A 16,830-nucleotide genomic window follows, 5' to 3' on the forward strand; every position below is an offset into this window, starting at 1 on the left:
ACTGCCTGGCCACCGCATACTTCTCTGTTCAATGCCTGGGTTCTAGTTGAAACCTCACCAAGTTGGGTATGGTAATGTGTGGCTTTAGTTTTAGCACTTGGGGGGCAGAGGCAGACAGATCTCTGTGAGTTCGAGGCTGGCCCGGTCTACATAGTGAGACCTTATTTCTAAACCAAAACCAAAACCTCTCTCTGAGCTCTCCAGCTCTCATGCGTGACCTTGGGCACCCTGGTGTCCCATCTCACAACAATTCCTGGAGTACAGTGGTTCAACAAGTGTCTGTTATGTGACCTTTTCTGTGTCATCCTCTTGCCCCCTCATGCTGGCATAGCCCAAGGGCACATCTCCCCACAGGTGAGCAGAATGCACTGCAGCCTGGCACAGCTCAGCAGACACAGCACAGTGGCTCTGGCTCGCCCCAGAACCCCCAAATCTTGCCTGGATCCTGCTTCTGCACTTGGGCTTCTTAGTATCCTTGCTTTTGGTCCCCATCTTATCACTGCCCACCACACCCCCAACAGCTGCGCCAATAGCACAGAGAATGAGGAGGGCTGCACCCCACTACACCTGGCCTGCCGCAAGGGTGACAGTGAGATCCTGGTGGAGTTGGTACAGTACTGCCACGCCCAGATGGATGTCACCGACAACAAAGGAGAGACCGCCTTCCATTATGCTGTACAAGGGGACAATTCCCAGGTGCTTCAGGTGAGTGTTGGGTAGTGGGCAGGGGACCAAACAACCAGGCACCTCCTTGTGCCCGAAACTTGCTTGGGGGCCTTAGGTTCATGGGTCACTCTGAGGCTTCTCACTCAGCCATCCTTAATCCCTGAGGCTTCATCCTTCGCCCCATTCTCACCCTTCACCCCATGACGCTTAGAGGGAGACATACCTTTAGCCATGGAGTTTCTCCAGCTCAGCGAGCTGAACTTCATGGAAACTCCAGTCAGGCATGAAGCTCAGGAGCTCAGACCCTGGGCTGGGTGCATCAGGTCAGCCCTTGCTCAAGGCACACTGAATCTTAACCTAGTTTATGGGAACTGCCCAGCACCTAAAGGTGTTAGTGCCAGAGACACTCGTGTTGATTCTGTAAGTTCTAAAACAGAAGCTGTTTTAAGTTTTTTTTTTCTTTTTTTGATTTTTGAGACAGGGTTTCTCTGTAGCTTTTTTGGTTCCTGTCCTGGAACTAGCTCTTCTAGACCAGGCTGGCCTCGAACTCCCAGAGATCTGCCTGCCTCTGCCTCCCGAGTGCTGGGATTAAAGGCGTGCGCCACCACCACCCAGCTTAAGGTTTTTTTTAATGTATTATTTTTATGTGTATGGGTGCTTCGCCTGCATGTATGCCTGTGCACACCATGTTTCCAGTGCCCGTAGAGGCCAGAAGAGGGTGACAGATCTCCTGGAGCTGAAGTCACAGACACTTGTGAGCTGCCCTGTGGGTGCCCTCTGGAAGAGCAGCTAGTGTGCTTGTGTGCTGAGCCATAGTCTAACCAGGAGATGGAGTGGTGCTGTTGAGAAGCCACCGTTAAGTAAAAAGGAAAGGCAGACACTCAGCTCGTGTTTTATTGTCTAGAAGGAGCAGGTCCATCTGCAGGTTCTGTCCTCTCTGCTTGGCATCTGGATTGTTCTAGAAACACACATCTGTGTCTTGTGCGGTCCAAGAGAAGACATGCCCAGTGCTGGAGGAGGAACAGCAGTGTGCTTGGCCAGTGGTCATGCATCACACCTACCTCCGACGGATGCTTCCTGTGCCTGCATCATGTGTTCTAGTCAATTCTCAAAATGCTCCCCTGGGTTGGAGTTGTCTTTTCTTTGTACAGGAAACTGAGGTTTGGTAGAAGCAAACAATGTGGTCCCTGAGGGCCACCAACCTGGGGATAGGGCAGGCTGGCCTAAGCTTCCCCCATGTTGCCAGCTCCTTGCCCCACTTGTGGGTCCCCAGGCTTCCTCGTGTCACAGCAGTCCCCAGTGGTCATAACTGTCATCAGGGAGAGGACAAAGTCCTTCCCGCTTCCTGTTAGCACAGTCACTCTGGGTGTCTTTGGGTGGGCTTCGTCTCTGAAGGAAAATTACATCCGTGTTTGGGCAATTTTTCCTCATTATTATTTCCTAAAAACACAGCACAAACAACTGTTCATCTAGCCGGACAGTGGTGGCACACACCTTTAATCCTAGCACTCGGGAGGCAGAGTTAGGCGGATCTCTGTGGGTTTGAGGTCAGTCTGGTCTGCAGAGTGAGTTTCAGGACAGCCAGGGATGTTACATAGAGAAACCCTGTTTTGAGAAAGCAAAAGCAAAGCAAAACAAACAAGTGTCATCTAGTATTCACATTGTATTAGATTATAGACGTCATCTATGGGGCGTGCAGAATGTAATCCCAGCTAGCTAGGATGCCAACACAGTTCCAGTCCAGCCTGGACAACAGAGTGGCTCCCATATAACAAAGTACATGGGAGGGTATGTGTGGGCTCTTTGCAAAATAACCATTCCATACAAAAGACTCAAGTACCTTAGGATTTGGGTAGACAGGAAGAGGCAGTACCAGGGATTGGACTCAGAACCTTATGCATGCCAGGTGAGCATTCTACCACTAGGTCATGTCGAATTCTTTTACTGAAAGCACAATACCTGCATGCAGAGACATATCCTGCAGGACTGAAGGAGTCCCACTTCCCTTTCTGTTGCTGTACTCTGACCAAAAGCAACTTAGGGGAGAAAAGAATTTACTTGGCTTACACATCTAGATCACAGTTTGTCACGGAGGAAAGTCAAGGCAGGGACTCAAGCAAGGACTGAAGCAGAAACCACGAAGCACCGCTGCTCCCTGGCTCCTCACTTGCTCCTCGTGCTTGGCTTAGCTAGGTGTGAGACCACCTGCCTGAAGATGGAGACCCCAGTGGGCTGGGCTCTCCTGCATCAGTAAGACAGTCCCTCAGAGATACGCCCACAGAGTAACGTGACCCGGACCATTCCTCAGCCGAGGCGTCTCCTCTCCCAGGACTCTAGGCTGGGTCACATTGACAAGACTAAGCAGGACAGAAGGACATCTGGTGGGCAGCAAGAATTGCTCCACCTAGAAAACTTAAGGTTCTTTTGGTTGTTCTTTTTATACAGTCTCATGCAGCTCAGACTGGCCTGGAACTCACTGTGTAGTCTAGAGTAGCTTTTAACTTCATCTTCTGCCTCAGTCTCCCCAGTACCAGGATTTCAGGCACGTGCTACCACACCTGGGTTAACATTCTTCAGAAATGTCCACATGAGCCACAGTCAGGCCGGGTTCCCGCCCCACACCCCAACCTCATTGTCAGGCTTTCTTATCTGCCCGAGTGCTGTTCATGCCGTTGCTCCCCTTTATTCTCGTGGAATTGAATGTCCTTTCCGTGTCAGGAGGGCGATGGTCCCTGGGGTGCTAGAGAGAGGCACGGCAGGCAGCTTACCTGTGTTGTCCTGTCAGCTCCTAGGGAAGAACGCCTCGGCCGGCCTCAACCAGGTGAACAAGCAGGGGCTGACCCCGCTGCACCTGGCCTGCCAGATGGGCAAGCAGGAGATGGTGCGTGTGCTGCTGCTCTGCAATGCCCGCTGCAACATCATGGGACCTGGCGGCTTCCCCATCCACACAGCCATGAAGTTCTCCCAGAAGGGGTAAGGCTCGCCCTCACATGACCCCACCCCTGCAGGCCCTGGTTCAAGTCTCCTCAGCCAAGGGTGCTGGCCTTAAGAAAGCGCTTGGTGCTCTTAGGTGTTGATGGTGGTTTTGTTCTTCACCCTCCACCCTTTCCTCTTTGGACTCTTTTGGGGGGCCTGCCACCTCGCTCCCAAATAATCACACACAGAGGCTTATTCTTACTTATTTGTGCCCAGCCTTAGCTTGGCTTGTTTCTTGTCCACTTTTCTTAAATTATCCTGACTACCTTTGCCTCTGGGCTTTTTTGTTTTCTTCTGTGTATCTTAATTTCACTCTTACTCTGTGTCTGGCCCCTGGTGTCCTCCTCCCCTGTTCTAGCTTCCTCCATCTTTTCCCTCTTCTTTCTTTTTCTCCTGTTTTCTCCTATTTATTCTCTCTGCTGCCAGCCCTGCCTGTCCTTTCTCCTGCCTCACTATTGGCTGTTCAGCTTTTTATTAGCTCATCAAGTGTTTTAGACAGGCAAATAATCACAGCTTCACAGAGTTAAATAAATCAGCATAAACAAAAGCAACACACTTGAAATAATATTTCACAGCAATGTGGTAGCTGTACACCCAAGTCCAGAAACTGCTGTGCAAAGAATAGACCATTTACAGTTTTGTGCTAATGCATCCGGGTTTCTGATCGTGAGCCTTTACTCCCCTGTGCTGCCCAGCCAGACCAACATCTGGGGTCAGTTGGTTTTCCCCCTGGCTCCTGTGCTAAGCACTGGCCTTGAGAAATGAATTAGAGGAGCCCTGTCCATGGAGCAGGCCAGACTCGAGCCTTCTCCTCACAGCACTGGACTCCAGTGTCCTGGAGTGCAGAGGGGAAGCAGACAGGTGGGCGAGGGACAGGTGTGACCTGATGGACACCAGGTGACACATGCTGCCTGTGTGGGCCTCCTCGGTGCCCTCGGAGCATCCCGAGTCACAGTCCAGTGACGACTTTTGTGCCGAGAGCGCAGTGTGGGGACTCTGTCTTGTTCTCTTTGTTTCTCTTTCATTGGGTTCTGCTCTAATTTTTATTGTTTCTGGCTGTCCCCTGGGTTTGGAGTTAGCTTCTTCTTGTGTTTTCAAATTCTTGAGTTGTAGCATTGAGTCATTTATTAGTGTTCTTTTTGATTTTTCAGTGTAGGCACTCAGAATTATAAGTTTTCCTCCTAGACTGCCTTTTTAAATGTGTCCCAGTGGTTTTGTGTTGTGTGTTTTTTGTTTGTTTTCATGTAGTTCCAGGATTTTTTCCCTGATTTTTTTAATTGACCTACTCATCATCCATTAGTGAATTATTTAATCTCTGTGAGTTTCCATGATGGAGATCTTCTGCTTAGTGTGAGGGTACTCCCTCTCCTCTGCTTGGTGTGAGTGCTCCCTCTCCTCTGCTTGGTGTGAGTGCTCCCTCTCCTCTGCTTGGTGTGAGTGCTCCCTCTCCTCTGCTTGGTGTGTGAGTGCTCCCTCTCCTCTGCTTGGTGTGAGAGTGCTCCCTCTCCTCTGCTTGGTGTGAGAGTGCTCCCTCTCCTCTGCTTGGTGTGAGAGTGCTCCCTCTCCTCTGCTTGGTGTGAGTGCTCCCTCTCCTCTGCTTGGTGTGAGAGTGCTCCCTCTTCCTTATGCCCTCACCAGCACTGGGTCCGATTATGTTTTGATAGTAGCTGCCCTCACAGACAAGAGATGGGATCTCAGTGGTTCTCATTTGCATTTCCTGGTGGTCATTGAGGTTCAACAGCCTGCCATAGAACTGTTGCCATGGACCATTTTTATGTCTTCTTTGGGGAAATGTCTATTTGGGTCTATAAAGTGAAGTTCCCAGGCAGGGAAAGCCATTCCCATGTCGGAGATTCTACAAGACTGTGTAATGGATTAGAATGTTTTGATTGTGCATAGAATTCTGAGATCCAAAGCCAAGATCTCTTGGTCAATCTTAAAAACAAAACAAAACAAAACGTAACAACCCAAAACCAAAACAGACTGACCTTGAATTCCTGATTCTCCTGCCTCTGCCTTCCAAGTGCTGAGATTCTAGTCACGTGTCACCACACTTGATGCTATTTTGGACATCCTTTAGTCCCCCTTAACAGCTATTCATGCCCATCTCTGTCCATCAGGTGAAATAGCACATCACTAGCTTCCAACCAACCCCCAAATAAGCATGTCACCATTAGCAGATAAGCCATAACAGGGATTTGCCAACCTTGCTGTAACCCGCCCGTAACACTCCAGGCCACAGCTGATAAATTATTTGCTTAAAAATTTTTATGTTTGGCCGGGCAGTGGTGGCGCACACCTTTAATCCCAGCACTCGGGAGGCAGAGGCAGGCGGATCTCTGGGAGTTCGAAGCCAGCCTGGTCTACAAGAGCTAGTTCCAGGACCGGCACCAAAGCTACAGAGAAACCCTGTCTCAAAAAGCCAAAAAAAAAAATTTTATGTTTGGCCAGGCAGTGGTGGTACACGCCTTTAATCCCAGCACTTGGGAGGCAGAGGGAGGCGGATCTCTGTGAGTTCGAGACCAGCCTGGTCTACAAGAGCTAGTTCCAGGACAGGCTCCAAAACCACAGAGAAACCCTGTCTCAAAAAACCAAAAAAAAAAATTATGTTTATTTAATTTTATTTTATGCATGTGAATGTTGTGCCTTCTTGTATCTTTGCCCCTCTATGCATGCAGTACCCATAGAGGCCAGAAGAGGGCATCAGCCACCCTGAAACAGGAATTACTGTTCTTAGCCACCATGTGGGTATGGGGAATACAGCCCAGGTCCTCTGGAAGCACAGCAACCAGTGTCCTTAAGTTCTGAGCCAGCTGTCCAGCCCTGTGACTTGCTGCTGCTGCTGCTGCCTCCTCCCCCCTCCCCTCTCTTCCTTCCTTCCTTCCTTCCTTCCTTCCTTCCTTCCTTCCTTCCTTCTTCTTCTTCCTCCTCCTCCTCCTCCTCCTCCTCCTCCTCCTCCTTCTTCTTCTTCTTCTCCTTCTTCTTCTCCTCCTCCCCTCCTCTCTTCTTCTCCTCCTTTTCCTCCTCCTCCTCTTCTTCTTCTTCTCCTCCTCCCCTCCTCTCTTCTTCTCCTCCTTTTCCTCCTTCTCCTCCTCCTCCTCCTTCCTCTTCCTCTTCCTCTTCCTCTTCTTCTTCTTCTTCTTCTCCTCCTCCTCCTCCCCTCCTCTCTTCTCCTCCTTTTCCTCCTCCTCCTCCTCCTCCTCCTCCTCCTCTTCTTCTTCTTCTTCTTCTTCTTCTTTTTCTTCTTCTTCTTCTTCTCCTCCTCCTCCTCCCCCTCCTCTCTTCCTCTCCTCCTCCTCCTTCTCTTCCCTCCTCCTCCTCCTCCTCCTCCTCCTCCTCCTCCTCCTCCTCTTCTTCTTCTTCTTCTTCTTCTTCTTCAAGACAGGGTTTCTCTGTATAGCTTTGGAGCCTGTCCTGGAACTAGCTCTTGTAGACTAGGCTGGCCTAGAACTCACAGAGATCCACCTGCCTCTGCCTCCCAAGTGCTGGGATTAAAGGCATGTGCCACTACCGCCCAGCTGTGACTTGCTTCTTATAGTTATTGTTATGCTTGTCTTGCATTTATCTCTCTGTTCATGTGCAGCCCGGGGATGAAGTGGTCCTCAGGCACAGCAGTAAGCTCTTTTAGCCGCTGCACCATTTTGTGCCCCACCCCCACATGCTTTTGGAGAAAGGCCTATGCAGTGTAGTCCAGCCTTGCCTGGAATTTGGAATCCTCCTGCCCCAGCATCCTGAATGTTGGGATTACATTAATTAGATTTGTAATCCCAACCACAGTTGGCCTTAGTTTTCAGTTTTTACCCTGGCACATAGGTTGCCTTTTTATTTTGTTGGTTATTTCATTTGCTGTGTATCAGTTTTTCAGTTTAATATAGTTGTATTTATTTATATTTGCCTTGGTGTGTTATCTCGGAGGTCATGGTCAGGCCAGATGGTTGGCCGTTTTGCAGCCCCATGTCATGACTGGCGCAGTGCCGCCCTCACTGCCCCGCTCTCTTCCAGGTGTGCTGAAATGATCATCAGCATGGACAGCAACCAGATCCACAGCAAGGATCCTCGCTACGGAGCCAGCCCGCTCCACTGGGCCAAGAACGCCGAGGTAGGCAGAGCTGGCGGACGAGGGGCTGGGCAGGTCCCGAGGAGACAACTGAGAGGATTATAGTGGCCCCTGGTGACAAGTCAGAGGTGCCCAAGAGTTGAGGTCCCACGGCTGTCCTGCTGCTCATCGGCTGGTGGCCTGAATTCCTTTGTCCATGACTGACTTTGGAGGTCTTGGGAAGTTAGCAAGGCAGTGCGTGCAAAATGGCACTTCACATGTAGAAGGGGGCAGTGGTGATATGTCCATGGGCACAGCAGCTCACACAGAGAGCCTGTAGCCACCCAAGCTGAGGTCTCTCCCTCCTGGAAGGATGCCCAGGTAGCCTAACCTGGCAACACATGCCGGCCACCAACACCCCAGGCTGTACTTGCATGTGACAGGCAAGAGGGCTGAGCTGCTACCTTTGTGGGACACCAGCTTGTTCAGACATGTTCCTTCAGTGCCAGATCTGTGAGGCATGAAAGTGTGTCCTGTGTCAGGTCTGAGGAAGGAGCTGCAGTGACAGATCCAGGCTCAGGCTGCAGGAAGGGTGGATGGGGCTTTAGGCTCAGCATCGTCCTCCCCATAGTTCAGAGTGAGCCAGGATACCATGCAAAGGCACCTGAGACACATCCCATGGAGGACTTAGGGTGTCGGCGCTGTGGGACCTGGTCCAGAGACCCCTTTGTAGCTTCAGGAAAGGACCAGAAGAAGCTTCTAGAATCACCTGTTTGTCACCTAGTTCCTAGCTCCCGGTGTGTGGGGGTCTCAGGTCTAGAGTCTACCTCTGAGCTTCTCTTCCTTTGCTTACACTGGAGGACTGCTCAGGAGGCTGCCCCCTGAGTGCCCACCTGGTCTGTGTCCCCAGATGGCCCGAATGCTGCTGAAGCGCGGCTGTGACGTGGACAGCACAAGCACCACAGGAAACACAGCCCTGCATGTGGCGGTGATGCGCAACCGCTTTGACTGTGTCATGGTGCTGCTGACCTACGGGGCCAACGCAGGTGCCCGTGGAGAGCATGGGAACACGCCACTGCACCTGGCCATATCGGTGAGCCTGTGGCCACATGGCCTCCCTGTGCTGGCTCTGCCAGCTGAGGTGGGGGTGTGGGAGGAACAATAGAGGCACCGTGTTGGCTCACCCCCTCCTTTCCTCGGCTGCTGCATCGTCAGACATGCTTCCTCCTAAGGCCCAGAGTACCTGGTGGCAGCCACTGGTTTGTTAGGAAATAGACTTCAGCCTTAAAGCATCTCTAGTGGGATGAGACGGCAGTGTGAACGTGCTTAGCCCATGGCAGGAACAGCCCTGTCTGCTGTCCGTCTAGTCTCAGACGGGACTGAGGGAAGCAGTCGGTCACAGTCCTGGTACTTATTCTATAGATCAGTCTGGCCTCAAACTCACAGAGATTCGCCTGTCTCTGCTTCCCAAGTGCTGGGATTAAAGGTGTGCGCCACCACTGCCTGGCTATGGGGACCATTCTTGTTCAAACCACCACACCATGGCTCCTGGGTTGTCAGCCCAGGTGCCTTGCTTCCTGTGAGGAAGAGCTGGGGTGAATCTTTCTGTGCCAAGTCCTGCACAGCTGGTCCTTGAACCTTGGCTGGGTGATGCGGGAAAGAAGAAAGAACAGATGGCACACAGAAAAGCTGGAGCAGGGTGGACTACGCTGGCTCCGCTGGGTCAGCTGCAGGGTAACAGGACTCAGACGCTGCTCATTGATTATGTGCAGCACAAAGGGGAGGGGCTAGCTGGACTCAGTTGGGGTCACTGTGGGGGCAAGGGCTCAGGTTGCTGTCATATGGGAGGAGGAAGCTGTGGTTGCTAGTTTTTGCACACACTGTCAACTTCTGTAAACTAGAGGAAGACTGAACTTGGGAAGACTTTGAGCTTCCCATGGGCCTGAGGCATTGGGGTCCTTGTCATGCCCAGTTAGTAATCCATGTCCACCCAGGATTCCGGCTGCTCCAGTGTTCTTCAAACATTTCTCTTACCGCTGACACAGTAATCCAAATCAGACCAAATCAAACCGAATTAGAAGCCCAGGTTTAATGGATGTCTGGGCTCCCAAGTGTACCTCTGGGAAAACACCGAGAGGGGGAAGGAAAACCAGGAAGACCGCCATCTGTCTGGGGGACAGTTTAAATAGCCTGTGGGAGTGGTCTTGACCCTCTCTGGGGAGGGGTCACCGTTTGGTGGGCCTTCCATAGGTGGAGTCTGGGCTAAGGCTTGAAATGGAGCCTCCACCCAACATTTCAAAATGGGTGCCAGGAGCTGGGGTGAAGCCCCCCACTCAAACATTCCAGACTGTTTGGATAAGGATGTTAGGGGCTGAGATGACGCTTCCAACCAAACAACTTCCATTTTCTTCCTCTTAAGCCCTCACTGAGGGGTGCACTGAAGGCATTCTTTGTCATGTCAGGAGGCCCCAGAGTCTCCTCATGCCACTGAGAGGACTTGTGAGCAAGTTGATGGACTCTATTCTTCTCACCTTCCACCCCAACAGAAAGATAACATGGAGATGGTCAAAGCCCTCATTGTATTTGGGGCAGAAGTGGACACCCCAAATGACTTTGGGGAGACTCCTGCATTCATGGCCTCCAAGATCAGCAAACGTATGTGCTCTGCCATCTGGGATCAGAGCTGGGGGGTGGCGGTATAGAGACTGAGGAGGGACGTCCCAGCTGTAAGGTGTCAGACTGGCCCTGTTCCCCGCCGAGTGGCCAGGAGTGTATGCAGATCAAAGGGGGCCTCCTTCCCCAAAGACAGGGATGCAGGCCCACCAAGGGCTTGCTGAGCATGGTCCTCACCTCACGGTGAGGGTGTTCAGGCTCTCAGTGGGATGGGCTCAGGTGTGCAGCTCCAGAGCAAGCAAGCATGGGGTCATTGCATGTGCCGTGCATGTCCACATATGCCCATACTTTGTATGTGCTGGGTGCATGCATAGACTCGCATGTGCATTGATGTCCTGTCCACCATGATCAGCTTCAGAGTTGTAGGAGTCAGCTTCCCTTCACAGACCCTCCTGAGGGCTTGTGGGAGTGTGGGGTCAGCGTGGGTGTGGCCCAGATGGTTTGACCTCTTCTCCCAGCAGAGAGCTCAACCCCACCATTGGCTTAAACAGCCTAGATGGCCCCTCCCCTCCTTTCCCCTCCTCCCCTCTCCAGTTTTGCTCAATCTTGGGTTCAGAACCAACCCTGCAGAAAAGACACGAAGCCCAAGATGGAAGCAGGCAAAGGTGCTAGCTGTGGCATCCTTTCCGGGTCTCCTCTGGCTCATCCCTCTGAGAACTGCTGACCATGGAATTAGTTGCTTTGCACCATAGCTGGTGTAGAAGGAGAGGGGATGCCCACAGTAACTAGGATGACTCTGATCCCCTCGTACCCCACAGTCCTCCTTAGCCCCTTCCCTGGTGCCAGAAGGCTGCTTTGATGCAGCAGACCAGCCAGCTTGCTAGTCAGGGTAGTTTCTCCACACAGCCAGGTCACCTGCTAGATGCGAACCATTTGCAAAGAGGGGGTCTCACTTTCTAGTTGACACCATGTCTGCTCTCTGCTATCTCTCCTTCCCAAACCCTGACAAGTGATTACCAGGAAGGCGCTCTTGAGTCTGCTGAGAACTGTGGGGGCCGACCACCGCTTCCCACTCATCCAGGGGGTCCCCACGGACCAGAGCTCTGCAGCAACACCTCACCCCTTCTTCTCTCTGGACAAAACTCAGCCCCCAGAGATCAGCTTAAACAGCCTAGGTAGGCCACTGCTTTCCTTCCCCGCTCCTCAGCTCTGTCTGGGCCCTCGAATCCCAGCAGCTCCCAAAAGGATAATGGCTTCAGGGCGGAAGTAGTTGAAGGGAGGAGAGCCAAGCTTTATCAGCCAGTGTAGGCCACCAAATGACCCACACATCCCTGAGGTCTACCAGGTCCAGCATTTCTGAGAAAATGCCCTGAACATTGACTTAGGGTAGCCATTTCTCATGGCACCTCTCAGGTGGGCACTTTCACCGCCTCTGCTTCCCTGGGAGGGAAGGGTGGGTGGTAAGGAGTGCTGCTAGGTCTCCTGGCTTCAGCGCTCACATTGTTTGAATCTGTCTGGCTTGAGACGTGATGTGCCCCCTGCTGGCTCCTTCAGTTACTTCAGGCTTTTGGAGTGGCCAAGAAGCCACTGGTGCCCTTGGAGACAGTCCCAGAGTAGATGGGGACCCTGTTCAGGGCCTTCTGTGTTCTGGACCACACAGGGACCTAGAATGTTTGGGAGTGAGAATCTCTAAACAGAACTGAGTCTTACCCAGCCAAAGTTCTCAAACCGTGGAGGTAGAAGCCCAAAGCCCAGCCCCTCCTGCCAGCCTAGCCAGGCCTGGAGCTCTGGAGGGCAGAAAACCTGAAACCCCTAGCACCCCATCTTTCTCTCTCCATTTACAGGCAGGCAGTCACTCAAACCAGGATGGGCCTGGGTGCGGCGGTGAATGGGTAATGCCTAAGCCTAGAGAAGCCGCTGAGCCCACCCTGCCCCAGTGTAGCTAGAGCTCTACACCCCACTCCTCCTTCTCAAGCTGCACACCCAGCATAGGCACCACCCCTACACCCTGTCCCTGACACCCATCTACTGCCTTGCTGGCCAGTCTCCTGCATGTGTCCCTTGCCTGCTCTGTGGCATGTGCCTGCTAAGGGAGGCACTGCTGGCACCCACCTACCTTGCTGCCTCTAGCTTCACTGCACCGTGGCTGTCAACCTCGTCACGCAGGGCGACCTGGAGGGTTGGTGTTGGGGCTAGTACGCAGAGGAAGACTAAACTGAAGGTCTGCCATCAAGGCATGGGTGACTGTCTGTAGCATCAGCTCGGACATTGGCCCGGGACACAGCTGGGAGGTCAAGCTTCAGGGTGATAGGAGGGGTTCCAGGAGTTTCTGGGAGCTAGCTGGACCGGTGGAGAGTCTCCCCGAAGCAGCAGGCCCCCTCCTCATTCCAGCTTGCCCTTGCCTAGCAGGCCCGTGGCATCGAGCATAGCTTTATCCTGGGGCAGAGAGCCCCTCCTAGGGCAGGAGGCAGACGGTGGGGGCGGTGGAGTGTGAGTTCAGCCACAGGTGGAACTTAGCCATGAGGAGATGTATAGCAGGATGGGGTACAGTTCTGTTTGCTCTAGAGACCCCCCTGCTGGCTCCAGAGTGTCCTGCCCTGTTCCCACAGAGCTTCAGGACCTCATGCCCATCTCCCGAGCCCGGAAGCCGGCGTTCATCCTGAGCTCCATGCGGGATGATAAGCGAACGTAAGTAGAGCGAGGGACAGGCTGATGTGTGGAACTTCTGCTGCCCTCACCCCTCTCCTAGCCGCGCAGGCATGGTAGAGACAAGTCTGGACCTGTGGCGGCTCATCAGTGACAAATGATGTCCCATCCGGAGCCCAGCATAGGGCCACACAGCAGGGTTGAGCTTGCGCTCATGCAGTGTGGTCTCGTGGTCTTTTTCCTTGGCCTTATGGTTTATGGGCAGAAGGTTGCCCGAACCCCTACTGGAGAGATGCCTGCATCTGCTTCCCTCTGCTGCCAGCTCCCAGCCTGCCTTCCTCCCTCCTCAGACCCAGTGCTTCGCCGTTGTGTGCCCTGGCATTGTAGGCGGTAGGCCTGGGAGAAGGGTCAGAGATAGAGGTCGGAATCCTGTCATGGTCACCAAATCTACCAGGAGACACCCCAAACCGTAGGTCTTATACTCTGGGACCAATCCTTGTCTGCATTAAGAGAAAATCCTGATATTTATACATATATGTCTATGTATATACATGTATATGTGTCTAGATATATATCTACATATACACGTGCATATGTGTTCATATATGCATGTATGTTTATGTCCATATATGTGCATGTATATATGTACAGATGTGTATATGTCTATATATCTACACATGTATATATGTACATATAGGTATGTGTATCTCTATATGTGTACATACACACACACGTGTGTGTGTGTGTGTGTGTGTGTGTGTGTGTGTGTGTGTACTTGGAAAATTTTACAGTTTTGGAAAAGATAGGCAAGCCTCTTGATCTGTTTCTGCTTTGGACACAGTGCTCCAACTTAGAGAAAAGAACTGAAGTCAGGAGATATGCACATGTGTGTTGTGCTGTGGACCAGAGTTATGGGAACTGGGAGAGAAGTGTCTTCTGGTGCTAGGGGCCAGGACCCACTCCCAACCTTGTATTAATATTCTTGTAGATATCCTAATTCCTAGTGCCCCACCAACATTGAATACTTCCAAATCTTGGTCTTGGTGCACAGCCCTGGTGAACACTGGCCAGCGCATTCAGTGGCCAGGACAGGGACTGGCCATTTCTAGAGCCTCCCTTTGTTGCCCTGTACCATTGTCCAGTCTTTGTCCCACTGCTGCTGGGCGCCTTCCTGGAGGAATAGTCGTCTGGCTTAGCAGATACCTAATGTGAGCCCCTGAGAGGTGAGTCAGAGTGGGGGTCCCCACTCAGGCCTGCCAGGGTTCCTGTCCTCTTGGGAGCACATACTGTGTGCTTGCAGAGAACTTACCCTTCTTGACATCAGCCAAGCTTCTGCTCCTGTGGCCTGGAAGTCTTGCTTGGAGGTGTGAACCTCCTGGGGCACAACCCGCCCCTCATTTCCATGGCCACTGCTTGCATATGCTTCCATACGCCCTGGAAATACACCTACTCCGTTCCTGACCCTTGCTTCCATGGTGCCTCCTGCAGTCACAAACCATTTCATAGGCTTGCACATATGCATAAACCTCTGTCGAGGCCCAGGCAGAGCAGCTGTACCCGCGGGAAGAGGGAGAGCTCCTGACCAGAGCGGGAGGAGGACCGCTGACTCTTCAGTAGTCCAGGGTGTACCTGCGAGGGCCGTGTGTGAGGAGTTAGGAGACCCTTGAAGGACCCACAGGAATATTAACCTCAGCCCTGCACTATGGGTAACCTTGCTCTTGCCAGACCTATGTTTTGAGTCTTGCTTGTTTGCTCAAGCCTTTCAGCTGGGGCTCTCCAGACTTCCATCATCTTCACTGCTGCCCCTGAACTCTTTGAGCTCCCTGAATGGCCAAGCGTCTAGTCTAGAAGACTCTTAAAGGCGGGACATGTGGGCCTGCTCCACTGCCCTCCCTGTCACACGTGTTGGACATCCAGTGCCATGCAGAGTCAAGCTGCCCTGTCATAGGGAGTTGTGCAGAGGTGGAGTGTGAGCAAAGAAGGGTTGCTTCAGAGGGTGGCAGGACCGGACCACCACAAGGGAGTTAGTGGCTGGGCAGCTATTGCAGCTAATCCTGCTGGCATTGGGTGGGTATCCTGGTTCAATTCTGCTACTGTAGGAAAACAGCAGGCAGAAAACATCTTAAGGGAGAAGGGAGTTTGTTTCATCTTCTAATCCCAGGTAGAGCCCAGCACTGTGTGGAGTCAAAGTAGGAATTCCAAACTACTAGTCACATCCCATCTGCTTTCAGGAGCAGAGGGAGATTAGTGTGCGCACTCTCGCTCGTTTGTGCTCAGCTTGACTCCTCCCCTTGTACAGAGTTCAGGACCCACGGCCTGGGGAATGGTGCTGTCCACAGTGGGCTAAGTTCTTTCTCCCCAACAGATTTGAACAGGCCAGCCCAGTGTAGGCAGTCTCTCATGGAGACTCTGCTCAGGTGACTCTCCTTTGTGTCAAGCTGACAGTTAAAGCCAGTGATCACGATCGAGCTCTTACAGGCAGCGATTCAAGCTGAGAAGCAGCCAAGCGTGGTGCACATATTTGTCAGCCTCACAAACTCGAGAGACTGGGAAAGGAGGATTGTAAATTCAGGGCCAGTCTGAGCTAGTGTGAAACTCTTATCTTACAACATCAGAAATGTAACAAAATCATAGAACTGAGAGGGAAAAATGAGCCTAGAAGGGAGAGTTGAGCATAGACTGCAAGCACCCCTAGGGCATGGCCATGAGGCCTAGCACCTTGCATTTTCTGCCCTCTTTGGGACTAGATTGGGCTGAGCAGGAATGTACAACCTTTTAACACTGAGACATGACATTGTCACCTACAGAGTTCACACGCAAGAACTGTGTAATTGTGTTATAACAACAAAATCACACACACATACTCTCTTGACACACATCCATTCTCTCTCTCTCTCTCTCTCTCTCTCTCTCTCTCTCTCTCTCTCTCTCTCTCTCTCACACACACACACACACACACACACACACACCTTATGCTTTAAGTCAGTTTCTGATTGCATCCATAGCTATCCTCAGCCACATGCAACTCACAGGCTGCAGGACGGATAAGCCTGCTGTGTGACTCAGAAGCCAAGCATGTGACTTCATGTCATTCTCTTCACCTCTGACCCCCTTTCCAATACGATAATAAAGACAGCAGGGTACCTCCTCAAAGGAGCTTGGGTCAATGAAGTGAGCTAATTCCTCCTTTTCCCCAGGTCCCAGCATAGAGCTTCCTCCCTCCCTCCCCTCCACTTCCCTGATCCTCTTTACACACACACACCTGACCCTGCTGGAGAGAACCAACCCTTCCTCCCCCTCCTGTTTATTTCCAACAGACATTGGGTCATGCCTATAGCTGACCTGAATCACTTCTGTACAGGGTCACAGAGCCGTGACCCTGCTCCTCGCCATGCTCCCCACCACGCTCCCCACCCCACTCCTCATCCCATTTGCCATCCTGTTCCTCACCCCATCTCTACCCTGGCCTCCACCGTGTCCCCCACCCTTCTTTTCCCTGTGCGCACCTGAAACATTTGCTTCTTCCCTTCCCCACCTGGTTCCATACCCAATAGCAAGTAGGCTCCCAGGCTCTGTTGCTTTGTTCACGTGGCCCCTGCTGTGCAGAAGCTCAGGGCACAGAGCCGAGAGTGCCGTCATGAGACCCTCTTGGCCCACTGCTCTCCTCACTGCAGCCATGATCACCTGCTCTGCCTGGATGGAGGGGGCGTGAAAGGCCTGGTCATCATCCAGCTCCTCATTGCCATCGAGAAGGCCTCAGGTGTGGCCACCAAGGACCTCTTCGACTGGGTGGCAGGAACCAGCACCGGGGGCATCCTGGCCCTGGCCATTCTGCACAGTGAGCATAGCCTCTGGGGTATGGTGGGGTGGGCAGGTGGGCCATCTGCCCTCAT

General features: G+C 52.4%; 1 protein-coding gene across 10 annotated transcripts in view; it reads left to right on the forward strand.

Moving 5' to 3' along the window:
- Positions 1-16,830, forward strand: part of Pla2g6 (phospholipase A2 group VI) — a 37,472-nt gene that overhangs the window by 11,881 nt on the left and 8,761 nt on the right. For 6 of the 10 annotated variants that reach the window (XM_075959903.1, XM_075959900.1, XM_075959901.1 and 3 more), the window contains 8 exons: positions 522-705; positions 3,452-3,639; positions 7,645-7,741; positions 8,589-8,771; positions 10,225-10,333; positions 11,302-11,466; positions 12,901-12,979; positions 16,612-16,775. In XM_075959903.1, the coding sequence (XP_075816018.1) occupies positions 522-705; positions 3,452-3,639; positions 7,645-7,741; positions 8,589-8,771; positions 10,225-10,333; positions 11,302-11,466; positions 12,901-12,979; positions 16,612-16,775 (1,169 nt within the window). The remainder of the gene's footprint in view (positions 1-521; positions 706-3,451; positions 3,640-7,644; positions 7,742-8,588; positions 8,772-10,224; positions 10,334-11,301; positions 11,467-12,900; positions 12,980-16,611; positions 16,776-16,830) is intronic. The other 4 variants (XM_075959910.1, XM_075959909.1, XM_075959906.1 and 1 more) reach the window with 1 other exon arrangement.

Source organism: Microtus pennsylvanicus, chromosome 2, assembly GCF_037038515.1.
Source record: "Microtus pennsylvanicus isolate mMicPen1 chromosome 2, mMicPen1.hap1, whole genome shotgun sequence".
NCBI classification, from domain to species: domain Eukaryota; kingdom Metazoa; phylum Chordata; class Mammalia; order Rodentia; family Cricetidae; genus Microtus; species Microtus pennsylvanicus.